This window comes from Thunnus maccoyii, chromosome 6, assembly GCF_910596095.1.
Source record: "Thunnus maccoyii chromosome 6, fThuMac1.1, whole genome shotgun sequence".
Taxonomy (NCBI): domain Eukaryota; kingdom Metazoa; phylum Chordata; class Actinopteri; order Scombriformes; family Scombridae; genus Thunnus; species Thunnus maccoyii.
The window spans coordinates 33,825,164-33,848,536 of record NC_056538.1 but is presented as its reverse complement, the minus strand read 5'-3'; the positions used below and the strand labels follow the sequence as shown (position 1 = coordinate 33,848,536).

The 23,373-nt window shown below is 38.5% G+C and overlaps 1 protein-coding gene and 2 non-coding genes across 3 annotated transcripts; 2 read left to right on the top strand and 1 right to left on the bottom strand.

The window, feature by feature from the left end:
* spint2 (serine peptidase inhibitor, Kunitz type, 2) lies at positions 1-20,174 on the bottom strand. Its single transcript, XM_042414348.1, has 11 exons — positions 19,570-20,174; positions 11,706-11,876; positions 5,087-5,170; positions 4,866-4,934; positions 2,775-2,798; positions 1,749-1,913; positions 1,587-1,646; positions 852-1,019; positions 720-764; positions 515-623; positions 1-126 (listed from the first exon to the last, which is right to left on the bottom strand). The coding sequence occupies exons 1-11, from the start codon at positions 19,997-19,999 to the stop codon at positions 36-38; spliced, it is 1,416 nt and encodes a 471-aa protein (XP_042270282.1). The 5' UTR covers positions 20,000-20,174; the 3' UTR covers positions 1-35.
* On the top strand, positions 8,954-9,045 carry trnar-ucu. The gene is given in 2 exon segments: positions 8,954-8,990; positions 9,010-9,045. It is a non-coding gene; the product is annotated as a tRNA-Arg (tRNA).
* Positions 10,308-10,399, top strand: trnar-ucu. The gene is given in 2 exon segments: positions 10,308-10,344; positions 10,364-10,399. It is a non-coding gene; the product is annotated as a tRNA-Arg (tRNA).
* Positions 20,175-23,373: the final 3,199 nt, after the last annotated feature.

The following is a 23,373-nucleotide window of genomic DNA, read 5'->3' as shown; positions in this document are numbered from 1 at the left end:
CCCCCCCCCCCCCGGGAGGAAACCAGGGCCTCTCCTCAGGCCTTGTCCGGTTTGGGGCTCTCTGGGACGGTCAGAGACTCCACAGAACACTGCTCATCTGGATCTGGCAGCAGCTCCTCCTTGTCACTGAACAAAGACACAAACATCAATTAATCATGAATAAAAACATCTTGTTTTAACATAACGGAGGAAAGAAAAGTGTCCGGTTTGATGGAAATGTACATGATGATCCTGACAAATAAATACTTGCTCAGTTTCTTTGTATAACCAGAAACTTTTTCTTGTAATAAAAACACATCACTTTATCCTGTTACATCAACAATTAACACATATCATAAAAGTTTTTTTTCTTGTTATAACATGATAAGTTTTAATGAGAAATAAAACTTAATCAATCATCTTTAACTGCAATTAGACATACCAACTTATGTTATAATGAGAAATATGATTTTGTGCTTGTGATTGTGATTTAATAAGGTTAATAATGTTTTTATATGTCGGACTCAGATGTTACCTGACGGAGGACGGACGGCGGGACAGACTGTGACGTTTCAGCGTGATGATGACGAGCGTCGCCAGCAGGAGAGCAGAGATGGCCGCCAGAGTGACGAAGAGGAAGAAGGCTGAGGAGAGGAGAGGAGGGGGGGGTAGAGAGAGAGATGAAGATCATGTTTCATCCGTCTGGTCTGTTGAGTTTATCTTTCAGAGAGAAAACTGACCTGCAGTCCAGCGGCTGCGAGTTCGGCCGCGACCCTCGAAGGAGCCTGGAGGGGGGGGGGGACACGAACGACACGTGATCAGACGTACGGATCATCTGTATGAACAGTTAATAATGAAATCAGCTTCGTTACCTTCTCCGCTGCAGCGAGCCATACAGTCCTCCACGGAGTTGTAGCGGTTCTGGTTGCCGTGACAACCGCCGTAGATGAATGACTGGCAGCTGGCGGTGTTGGAGTTGTAGTAGAACTTTGGGAAGGCGGCGCGGCAGGGGCCGGGGTCCGGGGTCGACACACAGCGTTCTGATAGACACACATCAGTCATCAGTTATCTACCGACACACCGTCTGCTTCATTAGAACTTTATCTCCTAATATAACAACAACATTTTCCTCTACACACTAAACATTATATCTGACAGGTGTATCTAATAAAACTTTATTCTGTCTTTTATTCTCACGTTGTTGACACGTATTTGTTTGGTCAGATGTGTCAGATTCACCAGATAAAATCAGTCATTTAGTGTAAAGCTTCACTTATTAGAAACTAGGCTGAGTGAATAAGTGTTTAGTAACTTATAAAACATACAAACAGCTGATCTCTTTCCTGTTCTAAGACGACAAACCCTTCAAACCCCCTGTGTTGTATTTTAAAAGCTTGTTATATTATCCATTGTGTCAAATCTTCATCTGAAAAGTAACTAAAGCTGTCAAATAAATGTAGTGGAGTAGAAAGTACAATATTTCCCTCTGAAATATAGAAAGTAGCATCACATGGAAATACTCAAGTAAAGTACAAGTACCTCAAAACTGTACTTAAATACAGTACTTAGTTACTTTCCAGCGCTGACTTTATTTATAACTAGTGTACCTTTGTAGTCTGCCTCCTCCTGGTCCTCAGGTGAAGCTTTCTTGGACGGCAGCACAGTGACTGCAGGAGGAGAGAGGAGATGTTACTGATGACACACACACACACACACACACACACACACACACACACACACACACACACACACACAGGTGTGTTGTTCACCTGCTGTACATGTAGCCACACAGCTCTCCTTGTTGATGTAGTTGTTCTTGTTTCCTCTGCAGCCTCCATAGATGAATGATTGACAGCTGCCCGTCTTGCTGTTGTAGTACCAGTGCTGAAACGCCGCCCTGCAGGGACCCGCCTGAGGCGCCGCCTCACAGAGCTCTGATTGGACAACATGGCAATTACACTTTTAATTTATTTCATTTTTTTATTTCTCTCTTTCTCTTTGTTATTTTGTGAATACTTTTTTATCTTCACATTTTCATGTTAAGTTTCTATTTTCATACTTTGTCCATCGTTCCAAACAGCAGACAGAGATTAAACCACTGCAGCTGTTCATTTTATTCATGTTTACATCTATTTTATTTATTGATTTTATTAGTAAGGGACCACGTACAGTGTTAAACATGAATGTTACCATTTGATGTGTTGTGCCAGAGTTAGTTTACAGCTCATTTTCATCTGCAGTCCTTCAGCAGGTCACAATTAAGACGTATAACAGCACAATAATAAAACAGCACGAAGCAAAAAACACACCGTTCACATCACACAAACCTGCAATGTCAACTAGAAATGATAAATGTATGTTTGACAAATCTGGTCAAACAAAAATCTGGTGCTTTTTAGCCTCTTTTAGAGCACATTTCCTGTCCGGCTCAGTCTCAGCTGTTCTCTGATGAACCCACTGTAATATATATCTGCAAAAAATCAATAATGTTTTAACATTTTTAGCAAAGTTTGTACATGTGATGAATAAAAATTAACCACGTGCTGTGGGAATAGCTGATCTGAAGCAGAGAAACAAGGTGATAGTTCAACGTCCACTGAATCACCAGTTCAGACTGATGTTAAGCTGCCATTCTATAAATAATCCACGTTTGCATAAGTGCTGGTTAATTATAGATTTATGGGCTCTGCAGATAAAATGCTGAGATCTCCTGCAATAAACTGAAGGAACGAAGGACACAACAAAAATCTAAAAATGCTGCTTTGTGTTACAAAGAAGGAAAAGTTGGAACATACCAGCGAAGTCATCAGCCAACATTTCTGTAGGAGAGAGAATGACATTATTATTACTGAGTCACAGTCATGTTTACTGATCATCTGACCTTATTCTCACAGTTTATCTCTCTCACACACACACAGATGGTTTATTCTCAGGAAAAACTGTTCAAAACTGTAAACAAACTTCTTTTTATTTCTGTCTGTTCTTTGATTTCTCAACGTCTCTCTTCATTCTTTCCTTTGCAGCTTCTGCAGTGACGCTTCGGCTTCCTTTATTACTTCCATTATTTCTCTTTTTCTGTCTCTGCTCTCGTCTTTTTGTCCCTCCGTTTATCTTCTATCTGTTTCTCTAGTTTCACTCTGTAGACATTTCTGTTTCTTAGTTCTGTCCGATTGTCTCGTCTCCTTTTCAGTCTCACTGATTTTCCACCTCAGCGTGTTTCCAGGTGTCCTTCGTGTAAGAAGTAGTATAAAACCTTTTGAGGCATTTTCTTGCAGCTAAATCAATAAAGATCAATATATTTCTTTTTAAAAAAGGTTTGACTTGCTTGTGATGAGTCGAAAAAGACCAGGTGACATTGAAATATGAAAATGTAGACACAAAGAAATCATTTTAATCAAAGAAACACTGCAGGACTGCAACATACAAGGAAACAGTTCATTCTATGGAGTTTTTCTGGTGTGTAAAATTTATAATATTACACACAAGTTGTGCTTTTTAATTATGCATTTAAGTTTTTATACCTGTATTTTTATTCTATTCATTTATTTGAACTAATTTCTTATTATTTAGTTTATAATTCTTCTTTCCTGCTTTAACTGTTATTATAATGGCTACATTTTTGTTTGATGCCTCGATTTATCCAAATAAAAAGAGAAAAAATAGTGAAATTAAATCTACAAACTAAAATAAACAGAATACAAAAGTGACTTCAGTAAATGTCCTGAAGTATCTGAGTCTAAGAATGAAGCAGAGTAAGTTTCCTCTCGACTCTAGAGGTGATCCAGGCGTGTCCAAGTGTGTCCAGGTGTGTCCGGGGGTGTCCGGGGGTGTCTAGGTGTGTCTAGGTGTGTCCAGGGGTGTCCAGGGGTGTCCAGGGGTGTCCAGGGGTGTCTAGGTGTGTCTAGGTGTGTCCAGGGGTGTCCAGGGGTGTCTAGGTGTGTCCAGGGGTGTCCAGGGGTGTCTAGGTGTGTCCAGGGGTGTCCAGGGGTGTCCAGGGGTGTCCAGGTGTGCCTAGGTGTGTCCAGGTGTGTCTAGGTGTGTCCAGGGGTGTCCAGGGGTGTCCAGGGGTGTCTAGGTGTGTCCAGGGGTGTCCAGGGGTGTCTAGGTGTGTCCAGGGGTGTCCAGGGGTGTCCAGGGGTGTCTAGGTGTGTCCAGGGGTGTCCAGGGGTGTCTAGGTGTGTCCAGGGGTGTCCAGGGGTGTCTAGGTGTGTCCAGGGGTGTCCAGGGGTGTCCAGGGGTGTCTAGGTGTGTCCAGGGGTGTCCAGGGGTGTCTAGGTGTGTCCAGGGGTGTCCAGGGGTGTCCAGGTGTGTCCAGGGGTGTCTAGGTGTGTCCAGGGGTGTCCAGGGGTGTCCAGGGGTGTCTAGGTGTGTCCAGGGGTGTCCAGGGGTGTCTAGGTGTGTCCAGGGGTGTCCAGGGGTGTCCAGGGGTGTCTAGGTGTGTCCAGGGGTGTCCAGGGGTGTCCAGGGGTGTCCAGGTGTGCCTAGGTGTGCCTAGGTGTGTCTAGGGGTGTCCAGGGGTGTCCAGGTGTGCCTAGGTGTGTCCAGGTGTGTCTAGGTGTGTCTAGGTGTGTCTAAGTGTGTCCAGGTGTGTCCAGGTGTGTCCAGGTGTGTCCAGGTGTGTCTAGGTGTGTCTAGGTGTGTCTAGGTGTGTCTAGGTGTGTCCAGGTGTGTCCAGGTGTGTCTAGGTGTGTCTAGGTGTTTCTAGGTGTGCCTAGGTGTGTCCAGGTGTGTCTAGGTGTGTCTAGGTGTGTCTAGGTGTGTCCAGGTGTGTCTAGGTGTGTCTAGGTGTGTCTAGGTGTGTCCAGGTGTGTCTAGGTGTGTCTAGGTGTGTCCAGGTGTGTCTAGGTGTGTCTAGGTGTGTCTAGGTGTGCGTGTGTGAGTGTTACCTTTTTTCTCAGTGAGGTTGATCTCTGCAGGTTTGGATTCGACCGGACTGGGAGATTCCTGAGACGCCTCTGGACCAGCAGGGAGACAGAAAACAAGAAGGTTCATTAGGAGTCAAATACACACAAGTATTACTAATATTACTACTAATAATAATACTACATTATATAATAATACTACATTTAGTGCTGCTCGTACTTCTACCACAGTTTAAAGTCTTTACCTGAGTTGAAGGCCGGAGCCATTCGAGGAGCTTTGACAGGAACTTCAGGAGGAGCAGGAGTCGACTCGTCAGGAAGGACTGAACCTGAACACAGACATGTTACACCAGTCAGTTACTGGTTATACTGGTCAGTTACTCGTTACACTGGTCAGTTACGATCCATGCTGAGTGGTTTGTTCTGGTTACACTTACTGGCAACTATTTTGTGAATCAATTAATTGTTTAAATAATTTTTAAGCATAAATGTCAGATATTTCATGGTTCCAGTTTCTCATATATGAGACTTTCCTGCTCTCCTCGTACTTACAGTAAATTTAATATTTTTGGTCGGAATAAACAAGACATTTGGAGACATCACCTTGTGCTGTAGGAACGTGTGATTTGTGGGCTGTTTCCTGATGTTTTACAGATCAAAAGACTGAAGATTAAATTGGTAATGAAAATAAAACTTAATTTTATACGCAGATTCTTTCTTGCTTTCTTTCTCTCTCTTTTCTAAAACGAGTTGGCAACTTGACAACAAAACGTAACTTTGCTCTTAAGGTTCATGAAGAGAAAAGTCCTCTCTCGTCATAATATCGATACTAGAGTACTTCCTTGTTTTATGAATGAAGTGCTACATAAGTTGAAGCAGCTGTGCTGTCTGTGTTTGACCAATCAGTGACTGTCATCCTCTAAAGTTCCTTCACCTTTGAAATGTAAAAACACCTGGAACTATCCGACGGGAACTAGATTCTTCTGGTTCAAATGCAGGTTTACTTCCTGAGACACTAAGCCCGCTAAATTCGTAAGCACATCTTCTTCTCTCCATTTTGTTCCTCCGTCCAGACTAAAACAACATTTTTCTCCCCTGAAAATGGAGCTTTTCCAAAATGGCCTCCAGAGTAAATGTGAAAAGTGTGTGTTGTAGTGTGTTTGGGGAAAACAAAGCTTTGTAGAAACGCTGTCATATCATTGACAGAACAGATGGTGGCAGTACTGCGACGTTTCATTGGAAGAGGACGTCGTGGGAAATCTTCAGATGGGCCAGAAGTCTTCAGGTCACCCACAACTCAGAAATTAATTTACCACTAATTATGAAAAAGACTCAAATGAATACACTGGAAGCTGAAAGAGTTCAATGTGAATAGGTTTACTCTGCATAAAGAGCAATACAAAGCAAACTGAGGCTTTGACCCGGGACAAATGACCTAATGAAAAATCATAAAACATTACATTATATACCTCTCATAACCCCTCCTAACGTGGAGCTTAATTGCTAAACCCCACCTGGCTTGATCTTAAGACTTTGGTAATAATCCAAACATCAGTTGTACTTGGCCTCTTCCACATTTCTCCCAACACACATGACCTAGCGGCCTTCGCTTATCACACACGGAAGATTAGAATATGACATTGCTGATTCTCCCCTCTCTTATAGATGTAAATGTTTTCTTTGCACAATTACTGGCCTGTTCATGGAAGGACAGTTTTTCACCACAAGGAAGAAAAAGAAACAGCAATGGCGGGCGGCTTCATGCGAGCGTTGTTGTCTTTATTGTCAAGCTTGTTTAGAGTTAAACGTAGTTATCTACCACCTTTCTCTGCTCAACTGTTGGAATCTGCTGCAATAAACCATTGCAGAAACTGAAACATTATACCGATTCTTCTCTCTGGTTTTCTGTGTCTGACTTGCTGTCATCTGCACATGCTCAGTAAGAGGAGACTTACTTGTTTTAGCGTTTTAATGTGGATGGAGGTGTTTGCAGAAACGAGCTGAAACTCCTGCTGTGGATGCATGAAAACAGTGTTTTAGGATTTAGCGGCTTAATGTAGACGCAGTGTCACTTCCTCTAAAGGTTCTTGGTCTGCTGTGGTAGAAATGGTAGTTTATAGTTTAGTTAACAGTTTGAATCATGTGACTCTCAAGAAGATGCAAAGACACGAAATGTAGTGCTGTTCCTTTAAAGTTCAATCCATCTAAAATGACCAGCAGCCAGAGAAGAAAGATTACATCTTTATGTGCGACACACACCTCACCTCCCGCTCTGGGTGTTATCTGAAGAAGAGGGAGTGTTAGTTTAAGTTGTCACTCCCAGTTGTTCTCAAATTCCTGAAAAAGCATCCATTAACCCGACACACACACACGTAATGCTCTCGTTACACAACACTGACAGACCGAACACACACACACAGAGTCACAACAACAGGAGTTGAAGTTTTTTTAAACTTGATCAGATCTCTTATGTTCCTTGATATGATGCTCGATGACTAGGCTCCACATGGTTTAAAGATTTGCTTTGTGTTCACTTTTTTTTTTTTAATTTCATAATTCTCTTTCAAAACAACACAGCATAAAGAACTCCACCCATGTCTCATGAGTTTATTTTGACTCCCTTCCACACACACTGTGCTGCTGCCTAAAATACTCACTACAGCACCAAATGTGGCTTAATCCGCTGCTGAAAATAGTCCCAACCAACTGCAGTATTACCTCCTGTTTCGTAAATGATATCCTGACTTTTTAGCCTCTCGTTAGTGTCAAACTCTACATTTTTCCATCATGCAACACCCTCCCTGCCACATCTTTCAGGCACCACACCCTCTTCCTTTCTTTCTATTATAAATATGCACTAGTATAGAATGTTTTCAGGAGTTACCCAGCACCACAAAGAAATGATTAACTCAGGAAATAATCAATCATGATGTTAAGTGGTCGCAGCTCTAAATGACGCAGATACGAGAAACAAAGACAGAAAGAAAAGACAGTGAGATGAAAGAACAGCTGCTGGAAATCTGATTTTTTTTTTCCCCATGAAGTGGGGAAAAAAAAGTTTTCTGTTCAGGTGGAACGTTTTGTTTGTCTTCAGGATCATAGTTCACAGAACCGGTCTGACCACAGAAACCTGATTCCACACACACAAACACACACACACAGTCGTGTTTCAATCACTTCACTCAGTCATTTCCTGGAGAAATGAACCTAATCCTAACCAAACCATAACCTTAAACCAATCATCACTCTAGAATTGTATGATTTACATTATGGGAACTTGTTTTTGTCTCCAAACTGGAGGCGAGTCCCCGCACTGTACCTGACAGACTTACGTCCCCACAACGTCAGTAATAAAAGTACACACACACACACACACACACACTTCACCAGTGATCAAGTGTTTCTGGGAAATCAAATCTCTTAATTAAACACCTTAAAACCCTCAATGTTTCATCCTGCCATTTAAGGACGGGTTCATAATTCTTCAAGTGTGTCTTAAAATGATGATAAATGCATTTAAAAGTTGCTGTGAAGCTTATATGAGGCTTCAGCAGTCTGAGTTAGTCATATCAAGCGGATATCTGACACGTTTACAGTGTTTTTAGCATCAAATAGTAACAAAAAGAGGGACTTTGGCACTAAAAAGACTGTAATGTTGAAAGATATCTACTTGATTTGACTCGTTTGGATGCTGAAGCTTCATATTAGCTTGCACAGAAGGAGGACTGTGGATTTTGTTCCCCATCACTACTATTGTAAGTACATTATGAAGGGTAAGTATGAACAGGAGGAATGATTACAGCAAGAAAAACAGCTTTAATGTTCATTTGGGCTCCTGACTGTTGTTTTAAAACTGTGAACTCGTCCTTTAAGGGTGGAATAACTTCAGCTTTTACAGATTTTCACTGAAACAAACCAACATTTTTAAGAGATAAAGTCAGTTCAAACTTTTTTTTGTGCATCATCATCCAAACATGTTTGTGTTTCTGGTCGCTGGACGACATCAGTTTACAGTAAACACCTCTGTGAAAAGCATCAGTATGTGTGTTTGTGTGTGTGTGTGTGTGTGTTCTCCAGAGTAAAATCCCTCCTGCGGCGCTGCAGCAACACGTGGCTCTGTGGCGCAATGGATAGCGCATTGGACTTCTAGTCAACACTGAGAGGAGTGATTCAAAGGTTGTGGGTTCGAGTCCCACCAGAGTCGACTTTTGAGCAGAACAGCAGACAGACGAGATGAAACAAGAACGTGTGAAGTGTGAGAAACGCATTCAAAAGGAATCTGAGCAGCTCACAGTTCAGCCAATGAGAGCGAGCGTTACCAAAATGACCTCATCAGTGTGTCAGACCGCAGCACGATGAAATAATGAAAAACTTGAAACGATGGAAATGAAGCTATAATAGAGTTAATAAATGGTTTATAACTCACTATAATGCAGCTGTTGATTAATGTATTAATCAATAACTATAACTCCTCCTGTGGACATCCTGAAGTGTTTACTGCTGTATGAACAGATCATGAATGACAATATAGTAAAACACAGCTGTAATAACATAAAATATGTCTTCAAAGGAGAAGTTATAATAAATACTATTCATTAATAAACTTAAAATGTCCTTATATCTGCTTATAACTACATTATAGTGAGTTATAAACCATTTATTAACTGTTTAGATACTGATTAGTAATTGTAAACTTAAAGTAAGAAAAAAAAATCAGGGAGGAAAAAGCTTATTAGACATATTGATTATCTCTATCTGAATATACAAAAAGCAAAATTAGACTATTAAGCAAAACAACAACAAAAACTGTGTAAATATCTTTTTGCTAAATGCTTTAAAATTACAAAACAAAAACATTAGTTGATGTTATAATCTCATTTTTAAAGTATCTGAAATGTATCTTTCGTTCTCTCTTTCTATGTGTGTTTGTTTCTTTAAGTTCTTCATGTCCACATTGTTTACATACTTATATAACTATGAATAAGCTTAATTATACCTTCTTCCATTTCCACAGTTAAACACTATTGTTACAGTAAATTTAAAATGGAAATCTGCTTTGGTCAATAAAGTTTTAAAAAAGTCCGGAAGGATAAATTGAAATCTTTATTAAACATCACTGAACTTTTTAACTATATTTTTATCAAGTAACAAATTCAATTTATTGTAAATTATAAATGTGATAATAAGACAAATATACCAGTTAAAAAATAACTAAAATATTGAATAAGATGAAACTTTATTGATACTCTGGTGAGCTCATGTTTGACGCAGCCTCGTAAAGTTTGACAGCAGGTTTCAGTTTGGAGCCTTCAGATCAAACTACGAACGACACACTCAGTCCGTCGTGTTAACAGCTGCATGGAAAGAAAACTTGACCTCGGACCTTTCAGTCCCCCCCACCCCGCACCGCCCCTCCTCCTCCCGCCCCGCAGGCATGAATCGGAACCCGACACCCTGCAGCCAGCAGGCTCTGTGGCGCAATGGATAGCGCATTGGACTTCTAGTCAACACTAAGAGGAGTGATTCAAAGGTTGTGGGTTCGAGTCCCACCAGAGTCGACTTTTGAGCAGAAGATGAAATACAAAAAAAAAGGAGAAATAATAACAAACAAAACTAAAATAAACTCAGGGAAGAAAAGTTAATCATAGAAGAGAAGCAGAGAGAAAGTTAAAGAGTTTCAAACTGATCTAAAAGCCTGAAAATCCCCAAAGAGACACAACGAACGATCCGACCTGAAGCTAACGAGCAGGTTATTAAAGATTTGTTCTGTGATTAATGCTGTCGTAGGTGTTTCGGTCTTGTGACAGCTGCAGAGTTGGTCCTGAGCACCATGTGACCATTGAATCTGGGTTTAATTTACTCAAACAACAGACTTTGTCCTTGTTTGTTTGCTTTTCAGACACTTTTGTGTTATTAGGAGTTTCATAGTTATGATTACGACTTATTTCCACAACGAAAACTGATAATTACAGAATCAACCACATAACGTGAATGCAGCATTTAGGTGGCTGTACACTCCTTCGGACATGCTTGTCAGAAAGTGGAACTCTAAACCCCCCTCGTCCCCCTCGTCCCCCTCGTCCCCCTCGTCCCCCTCGTCCTCTCTCTGTGTCGGCGTTTCACTCCAACTCTGAGTGAAACTGTTTTAACGACGACTAACACATTTGATTTCTGACGTTGTCGGACGGCACGTCGTAAGAACCAGTTCTGAGCGACCATAAATCGAGCTTTAGACTTCAGCTGAGTCTCAAAACAGAGCTGCAACTAACAATTATTTAATTATTGATGGCGCAGATTGTTTTTTCCATTAAATCGTTTAGTTGTTTGGTCTATAAAATGTCAAAAAATGGTGAAAAATGTGGATCAGTATTTCTCAAGATGACGTCCTCAAATGTCTTGTTTTGTCCACAACCCAAAAATATTCAGTTTACTGTCATAAAGACTAAAGAAACTGAAAATATTCAGAGAATTTGGACGTTTTTCTTTAAAAATGAGTATGAATAATTATTGGCCATTAATTTTCTGTCAATCGAGTAATTGTTGCAGCTGTAACTATTTTCATAGTTGGTTAATCATTTTGTCTATAAAGTATCAGAAAATAGTAAAAATGCATCTTCAAATGTCTTGTTTTGTCTGATCAACAGTTCAAACCAAAGATCTTTAGTTTATTGTCACGAAACAAAGAAAAGATTCAAATCATCACATCTGAGAATCTGCAACCAGCAGACATTTGGCGTTATTATTCAGCTGTCAAAATAAAAATTGTTTATTTTCTGTCAATCGACTAATCAATTAATTGACTAATTGTTGCAGCTGTGACAGCCAATCAGCAGCCGGAGACATTTTAGATGTTTGTTGTGTTACCTGAGACTCCGCTGCAGGTGGCCTCACACTCCTCCTGGGAGTCGAAGTTGTTCCCGTTGGCGCCACAGCCGCCGTACGTGAAGGTCCGGCAGCTCTGATTGGTCACATCGTAGTAAAACTTTGGGAAGGCCGCACGGCACACACCCACCTTCATCGGCAGACGACAGCGGACTGAAAGAGATGAAGAAGAAGAAGAAGAAGAGAGGGAACATCAACAGGTTTTAGAGTTCATGTGCTGGTTCTTCTGGTTCTGTTGGTCGTTAACTGTTCGTTCAGTGCGTTTTCATTAACATTTCATTAACTGTTATTTCTGTCTCTCTCTGTGGAACTGGAACCAGTTTAAAGCTGGTTTTAGGTCACAGTCACACTGACGTGGCTGAAACTGAAACTGTCAAACCAAACTCAGCATTTACACATCCGTTTCTGCAGGTTTGTCATCCACAGCAAAACATTATCACGAAACATCTCTTCTTCTTCAGCAGTCTGCAAATCACAAAATGTTATTTATTTTAAAAATCTATTTTAAAATGAGTATAACAATCTGAAACACAATGTCTGTATTGGGAACTGCCTACTACATACTACCGACGAACGCTGTATGCAGTATGTACTATATACTGATTTTCATAGTAGTTTGCAGTATGAAACTGTTAAATCGATTTAATTTGCAGTATGGCCACAGTCGAGATGACCGGCTGGTCTCATCCAGCCAGCAGCTCCTCACATCTCCAAAAATATGGGAGCGAATTTCCAAACCAGTGTTACTTGGATAAACTGACGTGGAGAAATATTAAAACTTAATAAAGTGACATGTTAACAGTCAGTGAAAGTCACAGCAGCTTTTAGCCTGGCTCAAAATCTCCACCAGACTTCTGTCAGGATCCTTCAGGAATGATGATTCCTTGAAGTTAACGTGCTCAGGAGCAGGTTAGCTGTTCAGCATTGGTTACCACGGTGATCTAACCGGGTTACAAGTGAGCCAGATTTGTGAAACTGATTTAGACTCAAACACAGCTGCTAACACACTGACCCTGCTTCGTGGTACAGACCTCGGTTTCTGGTGTTTGTGTTTACGTTATGACTGACTGACTCTTCTTCAGTGTTTCAGGCAGTATCAGTGCTACAGACACTGACAGTCTCACCTTCCGGCTTCTGTAAGAAGCCTAAACATTAAAAACTGACATAAACAAACATGGATCCAGAAAATATATGAACTTCATGAAGTGGAACAAATCACAGATGCACAAAGACCCAGTGAAAGAGAGAGAGAGTTATGCGATGGCACTGTCAATGCAATGAAACGATCGTATGAAAACAAGATGAGATCCTCAAATGTAATGAGATGTTGATGTGATAAGTCATAACGATGCCATTAAAAGAAGTTCACACCACAAACCTCCAACATAAATTAGCCTCTATGCAGATGATATTATATTGTCCTTACGGGAACACTCATAGGATGACTGAAAACCGAAAATGAAAATGCCTCCCACGCATGAACTACTTCTTTTCAATGCTGCCTGTAACACCAGCAGATAAATTCAAATCTATCACATGTCGACAGGAAAAATAAAAACTATTAAACTATCCACTCCACAAAAAAGCGAATCTTAAGGCGGGCCTGAGCCTCCAAACTTCTTCTACTACCTGGAAAATCAAATACAATACCTGTTAAATGGATCCATCAAACCAACCATAATATCTCATGGATAGACTTGGAACATCTATACTGCAAAAACATCTCACCCTCAGATTTACCTTTCCTCAACACAACCATCCCAGCTTTAAAAATACTGTAATTTCCACAACTCTGACAGCCCAGTGGAAAGTCGTTCAGATTTTTAATTCTACTCCAACAATGTAAAAACACTTCTTACAGCTCCACAGAACCCCTCTTCACTATCACACATGGGCACAAAACACCTTCATCATCTTTCCCATAACAACCAGTTCATTGACTTCAAAGACTTTATACGGAAGCAGGGAGGAGTTGGGAGACACCAGAATACTTACAACTTAAATCCATAATCAAAGCAAAAATTAAAATAACCTATAACCCACTTGAACCTTCTGAAATAATTAATGATATCATTCAATTTACAAATTCAAATAAACTAACCTGAAAGCTCTACAGACTTTTATAAACATCAGATTATTCTGTACGAGTCCCAGCAGCTAGCTGGAACACTGATCTAACCAATAAAAAAATCATCCACAGAATACATATTACTCAATATAAAATGAAAATAAACTTGCTCACAATCTACAATAGGCACAACAGATCTCTGTTACAGCACTCTGAGCCAACCGGTTCATTCTTTTTTGGGACTCTGTAGGCTCTTTTATCCAGAGATGCCGCATTATAGCCGTAAAGAGGATCCGTCATTAAGACGCCTTTGCTTTTTCACACTGAAGCAAACAAAGCCGGCATAATGCCACCCCTGTGTGTGTTTTTACACAGACTGCCGGCGTTGCTGGCCGTCGATCCGGCTCTGTGACTACCTCCGTAGCCGGCTTATTGGCAGAGCAACTCTGCCCACCCCCTCGACTCTGTGTCCGTAACTTTTATACAGAACAGCACGGTGGAATAAAGGTGCAGCATTCCCGCCTTGAACAGGTGGTGTGAAAGGGGCTTGTAACATAAAAACTCTCCACCATCTTGGACTGTAGAATCCGTCCATCCCTACAGCTCTGTCTGCTAGGAGACACTTCAGATGTCAACATACCAAACAAATACAAGAACATCATTTCTCTAACTGTCACCAAGAACACCAATAATTCAATACATATTAACCACTGGACCAACCTCCTTTCAGAATACATATGTATGGAAAAAAAAAAATCACTGCTTACAATAACATCACCACAGTTTTTTTTTAAGAAAGATGGTTCCCATTCGTGTCAACACATCGTATTACAACGCACACACACACACTTTCACACACAATTACACACATTTATTTTTTGTTTTTTCTTTACACAGACACTCTACTTATTAATTCATCTGTTTAATTGTTTGTTTTCATTTACTGTAATTGTGATAATGACCTTGTTACAGCCAAACAATAGTGATGGGATAATGGGGCTGGACTGGGTTGGGGGGGGTCGGGGGTTGGTGGCTCCCCACCCGGCCCTCTGGCAGCACAGCGGGGGTTCTGGTTGGGGTGGGTGGGGGTGAAGTAAGCTCAACCATCCCAACCCCCGTCTTTAAAAGAAGAAAAAACAAAACAAAACAAAAAAGAAAACAAAGAAACAAAGACAGACTCCCTCCCAAACAGTCTGGGAGTGGTCCGAAGCACAAAACCTGCAGCGGGCCGTGGTCCTCCTCTGGGTGCGGCTCAAAGCCAGATGTCCCTGAAACTACAGACTTAAACTAAACTAACAAAGGAGGGAGGGAGTCACTCCTCACTGCTGTAATGTAAATGTCATGTTAATTATTATAATGGTCAATATTACATTGTACTGTAGATAACGATGCTATTATTATTATTATTATTATTATTATTATTATTATTATATTGCTGTTACATCATATATTTATTATTGCTATAACATTAACAATATGTCTTCGTCTTTCTCTCCGCCACACACCAACCTGTCCAGGATCACTTAACACACACATATCACTGCCTCTCATACAAACATCAAAACACACACACACCTTAATCTAATCTCTACTCCCAGACTCTCGTCATATCGTCACATACATCATCATAACTGCATTATGTTATTGTCTTATTTATCTTCTATGTCTCTCTTTTTGTCTATTTCACCAATAAGAATAACTAACTCTGCTCTCTAAAAGATCACAGCTGATCAAACAGTTTTGTGTTGTGCTTTACTGTTCTTAGCTTCTAGAAACCGGACTGACCGGTCCGACCTGGAGATCCAGCGCTGACTGAGAACAAAGATCACCAGCATTAACTCAGCAGATTCACACAGCAGCTATCAGAGCTGAAAATATGTTCCCTTTGTGAGAGAAACATCCAAATAGTGACGCAGTTTCTACCTGTGCAGGTTAGTTCGAGGTGAGACGAGGAAATGGATTAAATTCAGCGACAGTTTTGGATGGTGACGTGTTTTTAGGGCTGAACTCAAACTCATCAGATCTCCAGTTAATCAGCAACTATAAAGTTTAAGTGTCGACTTTCAGTTTTAATGTTAGAATATTTCAGTGAGTTGTTTATCTGATGCAAACAGTGTGGGAAAGTACCATAAATTCACTAATAAAATTGATGTGATTGGCACAAACAAATAAATAAAATATTGATTAGGAGGTGGAATTATCTGTTTGTTTTTAATCATTTTTAACATTATATTTAGTCTGTTTTGAACAAAAGATAATTAAAAGAAGAGAAAAAACAACAAAATACACAAAAACAGGAAGTAAAAGTAAAACTGCATTTAAGAAAAACACAAAATAAAAGAATATAATTAATAGATGAATAGTTAAACGAATAAAATTGAGATTAAAAAAAGAAGAAAACTTAATTAATGTTGATAATTACACAGAAATACTCGTCGCTTCCACTTTGCTGTTTTTTTCAATCACTGTTAAGCTACGAAACTCAACATCAACATCATTTTGCCTGAAAAATGTTTGTTATTATTTCTCAGTCACAGGTGACGTCGTCATGGATCAAACACAAAGACATTGAGTTTACTGTCATGTGTTACAAAGAAAAGCTTTAAATCATCACATTTAAGAAGCTGCAACCAGCAGATATTTACCACGTTTGATTAAAAATGACATTATTTGATTATCTAAATAGTTAATGATTCATTTTCTGTCGACTGACTAATCAATAATCATTTCAGCTCCGGTATAAAAATGTGTGAATGTTCTTCCACCTCTTATTTAAAAACCTGGAATGCAGCACAATTACACCACGATACAGGAAGTGCATTCAAGTAAACTGTGTTTTTGTTTCAGAGGTTTGATGAGGAAACTGTGAGTGAAGAAGCCGCGCTGGTAGAAAACCGCAGAGCGAGGTCGGCGGCATTCCTCCTCACATTCACACCAAACCAGGAAACAACACAAACCAGCAGACCAACAGACACCTCAGCTGTCTGGAACGAATGAGTCACTGAGTCTGCTTATCTGTAACTTTACATGATGTTTCTAATGTCTCTAAAACATCAAGTTATTGTTGGTTTTTTCCATCTGTACTGTTTGTAACTGGTTTCACTAAAAGCAGAGGCTGTAAATTTCCAACACAGGATGTAAACCTTAATAAACAAACAAAAACCTGCAAAAACAGTTTCAAAAAGTTCAGTGTGAGTCTGAACTGAATGATTTCGGTCATTTCCAGGTCTGGAAAGCTGCTTTAATGACGTGTTTTCAGGTAAATAAGTCTGGTGACCTTCCTGCTCCGCTGTTTTGATTAAAACTACAGATGTCAAATGTCTTGTTTTGTCCATAACCTAAAAGATCTTCAGTTTATTGTCATAGAGACGAAAGAAACCAGAAAATATTCACATTTAAGAAGCTGAATCAGAGAATTTTAACTTTTTCTTCTTAAAAAAAACAAAACAATTGATGATCAAAGTAGTTGACAACTAATCGATTAATCATTGCAGCTCCATTATTTTAATGATCTCACTAAAAGTCTTGTCATTTGATGGTTCCAGCTTTAGCGGCAACCATTATCAATTACTCTGATGTTTATTTTTGCAATTTATTGATTAACTTAATTAAATCCAATGTGACGTCTTCAAATTCTTCATTTTTTTTTAGTCCAAACCAAACGATATTTGTGTTACTGTCCAAAGAAAAGCAGCAAATCCTCCCATTTAAGAAGCTGGAACAGATAAACATTTGGTATTTTTATCAATTACCAAAACAAATTGATTTTCTCTCGATCGACTGATCGACTTATTGCTGCTGCTTTAGTTTCTCAGCTGCTTATATCACAGTAACTTTAATATCTTTTGGTTTCAGATAAAAGTGGAAGTTTGATGACGTCATGTTAGACTCTGGGAGGTTATAACAGCATGTTTCACTGTTTTATAGACTGAACTGTCAATCAATTCATCAGGATAATAATCAGCAGCTTAATTAATACTGAAAACAATCGTTAGCTGCGGTTCACGAGGTGTCTGAAAATAGTGAAAATGTCCAAAGTGACGTCTTCAAATGTCTTGTTTCATCTGACTAACAGTCTAAAATATGAAGATATTCACTTTACTGTCACCTACAACAAAGAAAAACAGAAAAACTTGATGATTAAGAAGCTGAAACGAAAAAGATTCAAACGATGTTGCTGATTGAATAATCGATTAGTACCGTGTGCTCCGTTAATGATCTTTTCTAACTCGCTGTGTATCTATCAGTAACATGTACGATCGTTATCATTATTATTAGTATTAGTTGTCTCAGCTCTGGATTAAACCATCTGAGGATTCTACAGTCATGAAGGAAATGTGTCGCAACACATCAGATCCAATGAATGTGAGACAACTGACAGGCCTCCTCATCAGCGGTCGCGACTAACGATTATTCTCATTAATCTGCTGAATGTTCCCTCAAACCGATCATTTAAAATGTCAGTAAAGAGTCAAATGTGACGTCATCAAATGTTCTGTTTTACCTGACCGACAGTTTAACGTCCTGCATGATGAAAGAAGCAGCGAATCTTTACATGTGAGCTGAAAAGTACCTGAAATAAAATCACTCAGTCATCAAAAAGTAAATCACAAGAAGAACCGAAGGGCTTGTGAGACATTTTCAGACCATTAACTAACATTTTCTTCTAATTTTTGCTTTTTTTTTTCATTGTGAAATGATATTTCTGTTTTACATCATGTACAGATGGACGCTGGAAGTTCAGGACAGAAACCTTGTTGACTTGTTTTGGTTTGTAAAATGTTTGAAAATAGTGTAAAATAGTGTAAAATGAGTCAAACATGACGTCTTCAGAAGTCTCGTTCTGTCACATCAACAGTTCAAAACCCCAAAATATTCACTTTATAAATGATTTAAAAATGGAAAAAAAGTGGAAAATATGAATCAATGAAACGCTCAAAATGACCAAAACAATAAATATGAAATTAGTTGCCAATCAATCAATCGATCAACTAATAGTTTCACACAGATTTAGAACTTTAAGCCCAAATCACATAAACTTCACATCTCTGCTCACCATCAGTTTGATACGGATTAATTAACTGATTGATTTATTTATTGTCCAAAGTTACGTGACCATCTCTCCTCAGTAAAGACGTGTTTTCCAGCACGCTTCTTCATGACCTCATCATCATCATCATCATCCTCCTCTTCCTCCTGATGCTGACATGTTAGTGAGTCAACAAACAGACGTGTTGAACTAATCCGTCAGCTGGTTGAACCAGCGGAGCAGCTTCCAGCAGCAGATCATCTACAGAAAACTTCATCAACAACTACTTTGATCATCGATTGATCGTTTAAGTTGTTTTTTTTAAGCAAAAATGACAAAAATCTCCCAATTTCTAGTTTCTCCAACGTCTCAGATTTGCTGCTTTTCTGTTTTCCGTCACTGGAATCTGAATATTTTTGTGTTTTGGACAAAACAAAAACCATTTCTGACATTTTAAACTCTTCTAAGAGATGAATCATGAAAATAATGAAAATCATCAAACCATCAAAATCCCTCAAAACCAGAGATAACAGAGAGAACATCAATCAATATCACAAAATCACCTCATTTCATTCTGACTTTTGATGTTTAAGTTCCTTAAACTTTGAATTTTCTGGCGTCAGAATTTACCAACAAGACTGAATAAAATCCAGTTTATATTATAAAAAGATCAATCTCACTAATCAATAATCAGACTGAGCAGCAGAGCCACATGTTGATTGATTGATTGATTGATTATCGGTTGTTACCGTTGTTGGTGTCGTTGCTCCGCGGCTCCCAGGAGCCCAGCAGCGGGACGATGTGCGGCTTCTCGTCGTCCTCCGGCGCGGCCTGGCGGGGCTCCGGCTTCACATTCTTGCGGTAAACTTTGAACTGCGTGCTGGGCTGCAGGACGCACGAGTCCCGGCGGCTCCCGCAGCTGACCAGCGCGCACTGCGGGGCTCCGTCCGCCGGGAAGCCCAGCAGGGCCAGGTCACAGTCCGCCTCATCGCAGCACGCAGCCCGGCAGCTCTCCGGGTCAGACACCTCCATGATCCGGCCCAGGTTCCGCGCCCCTGCAGCCAGAGAGGCCGGGTCCAGATCCTGATCCGGATCTATGGACTGGTCCCAGTCACAGTCCCGGGCCAGACCAGGCCAGACCAGGAAGCACACAGCGAGGATGCAGAACCTGAGACGCATTTCTTCAGACCGGATCAGGAACTTCAAACTGCAGAAGAAACTTTATGAATCGAAATAAAATCAAAACTTTGTGTTTTTACTGTTTTTTAACCAACAAAAGGTCGAAACGTCTTTCTGCTGCGCGCGAGCTCTGACTCACTTCCTTGTTTGGTGGCTTTTTGTTGTCGCAGATAAACTCACCTGAGCGACAGGTGAGGTCACTCTGACCCCGCCCACATACGTCATCAACACACACACACACACACACACACACACACACACACACACACACACACACACACACACACAAACACACACACACACACACACACACACCAAAGTCATTATTTTTGCTTCACAGGTTTTATTTTGATGTCAGCTGTGGAGTAAATTATAAATAGTTTCATCACTGATCATATTTACTTTTCTTCACTTTGGAAACATGTCTAGTTTAGATTCACTGAACTTGACAGGAGTCTCTAATTTGTTCACTATTTTCACCAAATTTGATATTCACAAATCAAAATTCAAGTAAAAAGCCAAACTTTTCAGAGCTGATTGTTCATATCAAACAATATATGAAGAATCTGTTCAAACTTATAACTCCTGTGAGCTTCACAAGATATTTATTCAACTATTTCTTGCAGCCTTTAGTCTCTGGTGACGCTGCTGTTAACTTGAATATTTGTCTTGAGAAAGTCTGAAAAAAGCTGCCATTAAAAAAAAAACATTTTATAAACACTAAAGCCAAATTATATTATTGTAAAATATATATATAAACTTTTATTTCTGATTGTTCAGACCTCTGGAGGAAACTGGAGGATTATTTTATTTTTATTTTTTGTTTAATTAACTTTCGTAACTATAGAAGTCAAAATGTTTTCAAAACATCTGAAATGATTCATCACTGAATTTATCAATCAATGACATCATGACTCTGAAACGTATCAGTAATCAGTGAAGATGTAATAATGAGTCATGAATGATTTAAACAGATCAGACTGCAGGTTTTATTTTATGCTCTAGTTTCTTTTTATTGGTGTAACATGTTTTAATTTCTTGAACATATGATGGAAACTTTTCCTGCTTCTTTCATCCTCGTCATAATATAATCTTATAAAAATATATAAAACATTAAACCTCCTAACATTAAAAGTACACTTTCCTACTTTATTAAAACTAAAAAAAAAATGAGTCAAAAATTTCTGATGTATTTTTTTTATGTTTTTTATTTTTTTTAAGCTTCATTATTGCTGTTAAAACATTCTTATCACATGGTCCACTTACTTAGGTTTATCTGGAGCTTTCAGCCATATCTCATGGCCTTCATCAGGTCACAGAGACGACAAGCATCCTCCGTGACAAAGCAGCAAACCGATGAAGGTCATGACATGTTGCTGAAAGCTCTGAAGAGACAAAACAAGTAAGTGGAGCTTGTGAAAAGGAAACGACGCAATTCAGACATCACATCTTTAAAAAAGGTGGAATTACATGTAATTTATTAATATTTTATAGAATTTGTTTAAGTTGTGTCTGAGTAGAGTAAGTTTTTACTTTAGTACACAAAATACATTATTTTATACTCTGAACAGTGTAATTAATAAACACAACCAGACGTCTGATACTGAACATAATGTACAATAATTAAATAAAATAATAAATAAGAAGCTTCAGACCTTTTTCACTGGTGTTTGATTGAAATGTGTGATGATGTCATTTTTTTTTTTTTTTTTTTTACTTGTTTGTGAAATTTGTGTAAAATATTATTAAATGAATCTTTTTTTGAGAAAGAGGCACTAATATCAAAATAAACAATGACACATAAATATTCAAGATTCAAGATTTAAAGATTTAACAGTTTTATTGTCAAATGCAGAGAAACAAATCAGTTTAGATTCTAAATAAAATATTTACAATTGTAAAAAAGGAGAAAAATAAGAGAGAGGAAATATATATAAATAGATGTTATATTATGTTATGTTATGTTATGTTATGTTACGTTACGTTACGTTACGTTACGTTACGTTACGTTATGTTATGTTATATTATGTTATGTTGTTATATTATATTATATTATATTATATTATATTATATTATATTATATTATATTATGTTATGTTATATTGTATTATATTATATTATATTATATTATATTATATTATATTATATTATATTATATTATATTATATCTTTCCACAGCTTCAGGAAAAATTCATTCCTTCATTCCAATTATTTTGGTTTTTTTTTTTTGTTTTTTTTTTAGCAACAAGAATTTTATTGTATTACTCTTCTTCTTCAGACTGTTACAAGGATTCAGAAAAATCAATAATGCTCAAAGAAATCAAGAACAAAGAATTACACAAATACATGAAAACAACAAACAAACAATCAGTCGAACAAGAACAATACTGTAAAATAAATATATTCATGTATTTCTACAAAATGTAGAAATAAGAGAGAACAGAGGAAAATAAATGAATAAAAGTTAAAAAAAAAAAAATCGATAACATCACAGGTTCTGAGAATAAAAAGATAATTAATAAAAGTCAGTCATTCAAATATAAAAATAGACAAAGTACTGATGTGTCAGAAAAATAAAATGACATCATATGAAGTAAACACCTCTTTAATGATCAGATATGATGACATCACCGTGAGCTCATCATTGATCACCTCAGACTCTGATAAACGTGATGATAAACTGACTGTCAGTGTGTGACGGTGCAGTCAGATAATCTACGTCATGTTTTAGGTGGAGGACTTAAAATCAGTCGTCATGGATACTTTGTGTGTGTTTTTTGTGGAAGATGTGATGAACTTTTGATTCATCTGTTTTCTGACCTCACTACACTCACATCAACCCAAAAAGTTTAGTTAGTGTTTTTAAAGCCACTTTTAGTGAATAGTCACAATAGACACCCTGAAACACTGTAAGAAGTACAGTATGTACGTCAATAGAAGAAGTACTGAGATACTTTACTGCAGTAAAAGTACCAATACAGTAATGTACAAATACTCCATTACAAATAAAAGTCCTGCGTGAAAAATCCTACTACAGTAAAAGTACATAAGTATTATGAGCTTGATGTAGTTAAAGTATTGCAGTAAAAGTACATAAGTATTATGAGCTTGATGTAGTTAAAGTATTGCAGTAAAAGTACATAAGTATTATGAGCTTGATGTAGTTAAAGTATTGCAGTAAAAGTACATAAGTATTATGAGCTTGATGTAGTTAAAGTATTGCAGTAAAAGTAGTGGTTTGGTCCCTCTGACTGATATATTATTATATATGACATCATTAGATTATTAATAGTGAAGCATCAGTGTTAGAGCAGCATGTTACTGTTGTAGCTGCTGGAGGTGGAGCTAGTTTACACTACTTTATATACAGTTAG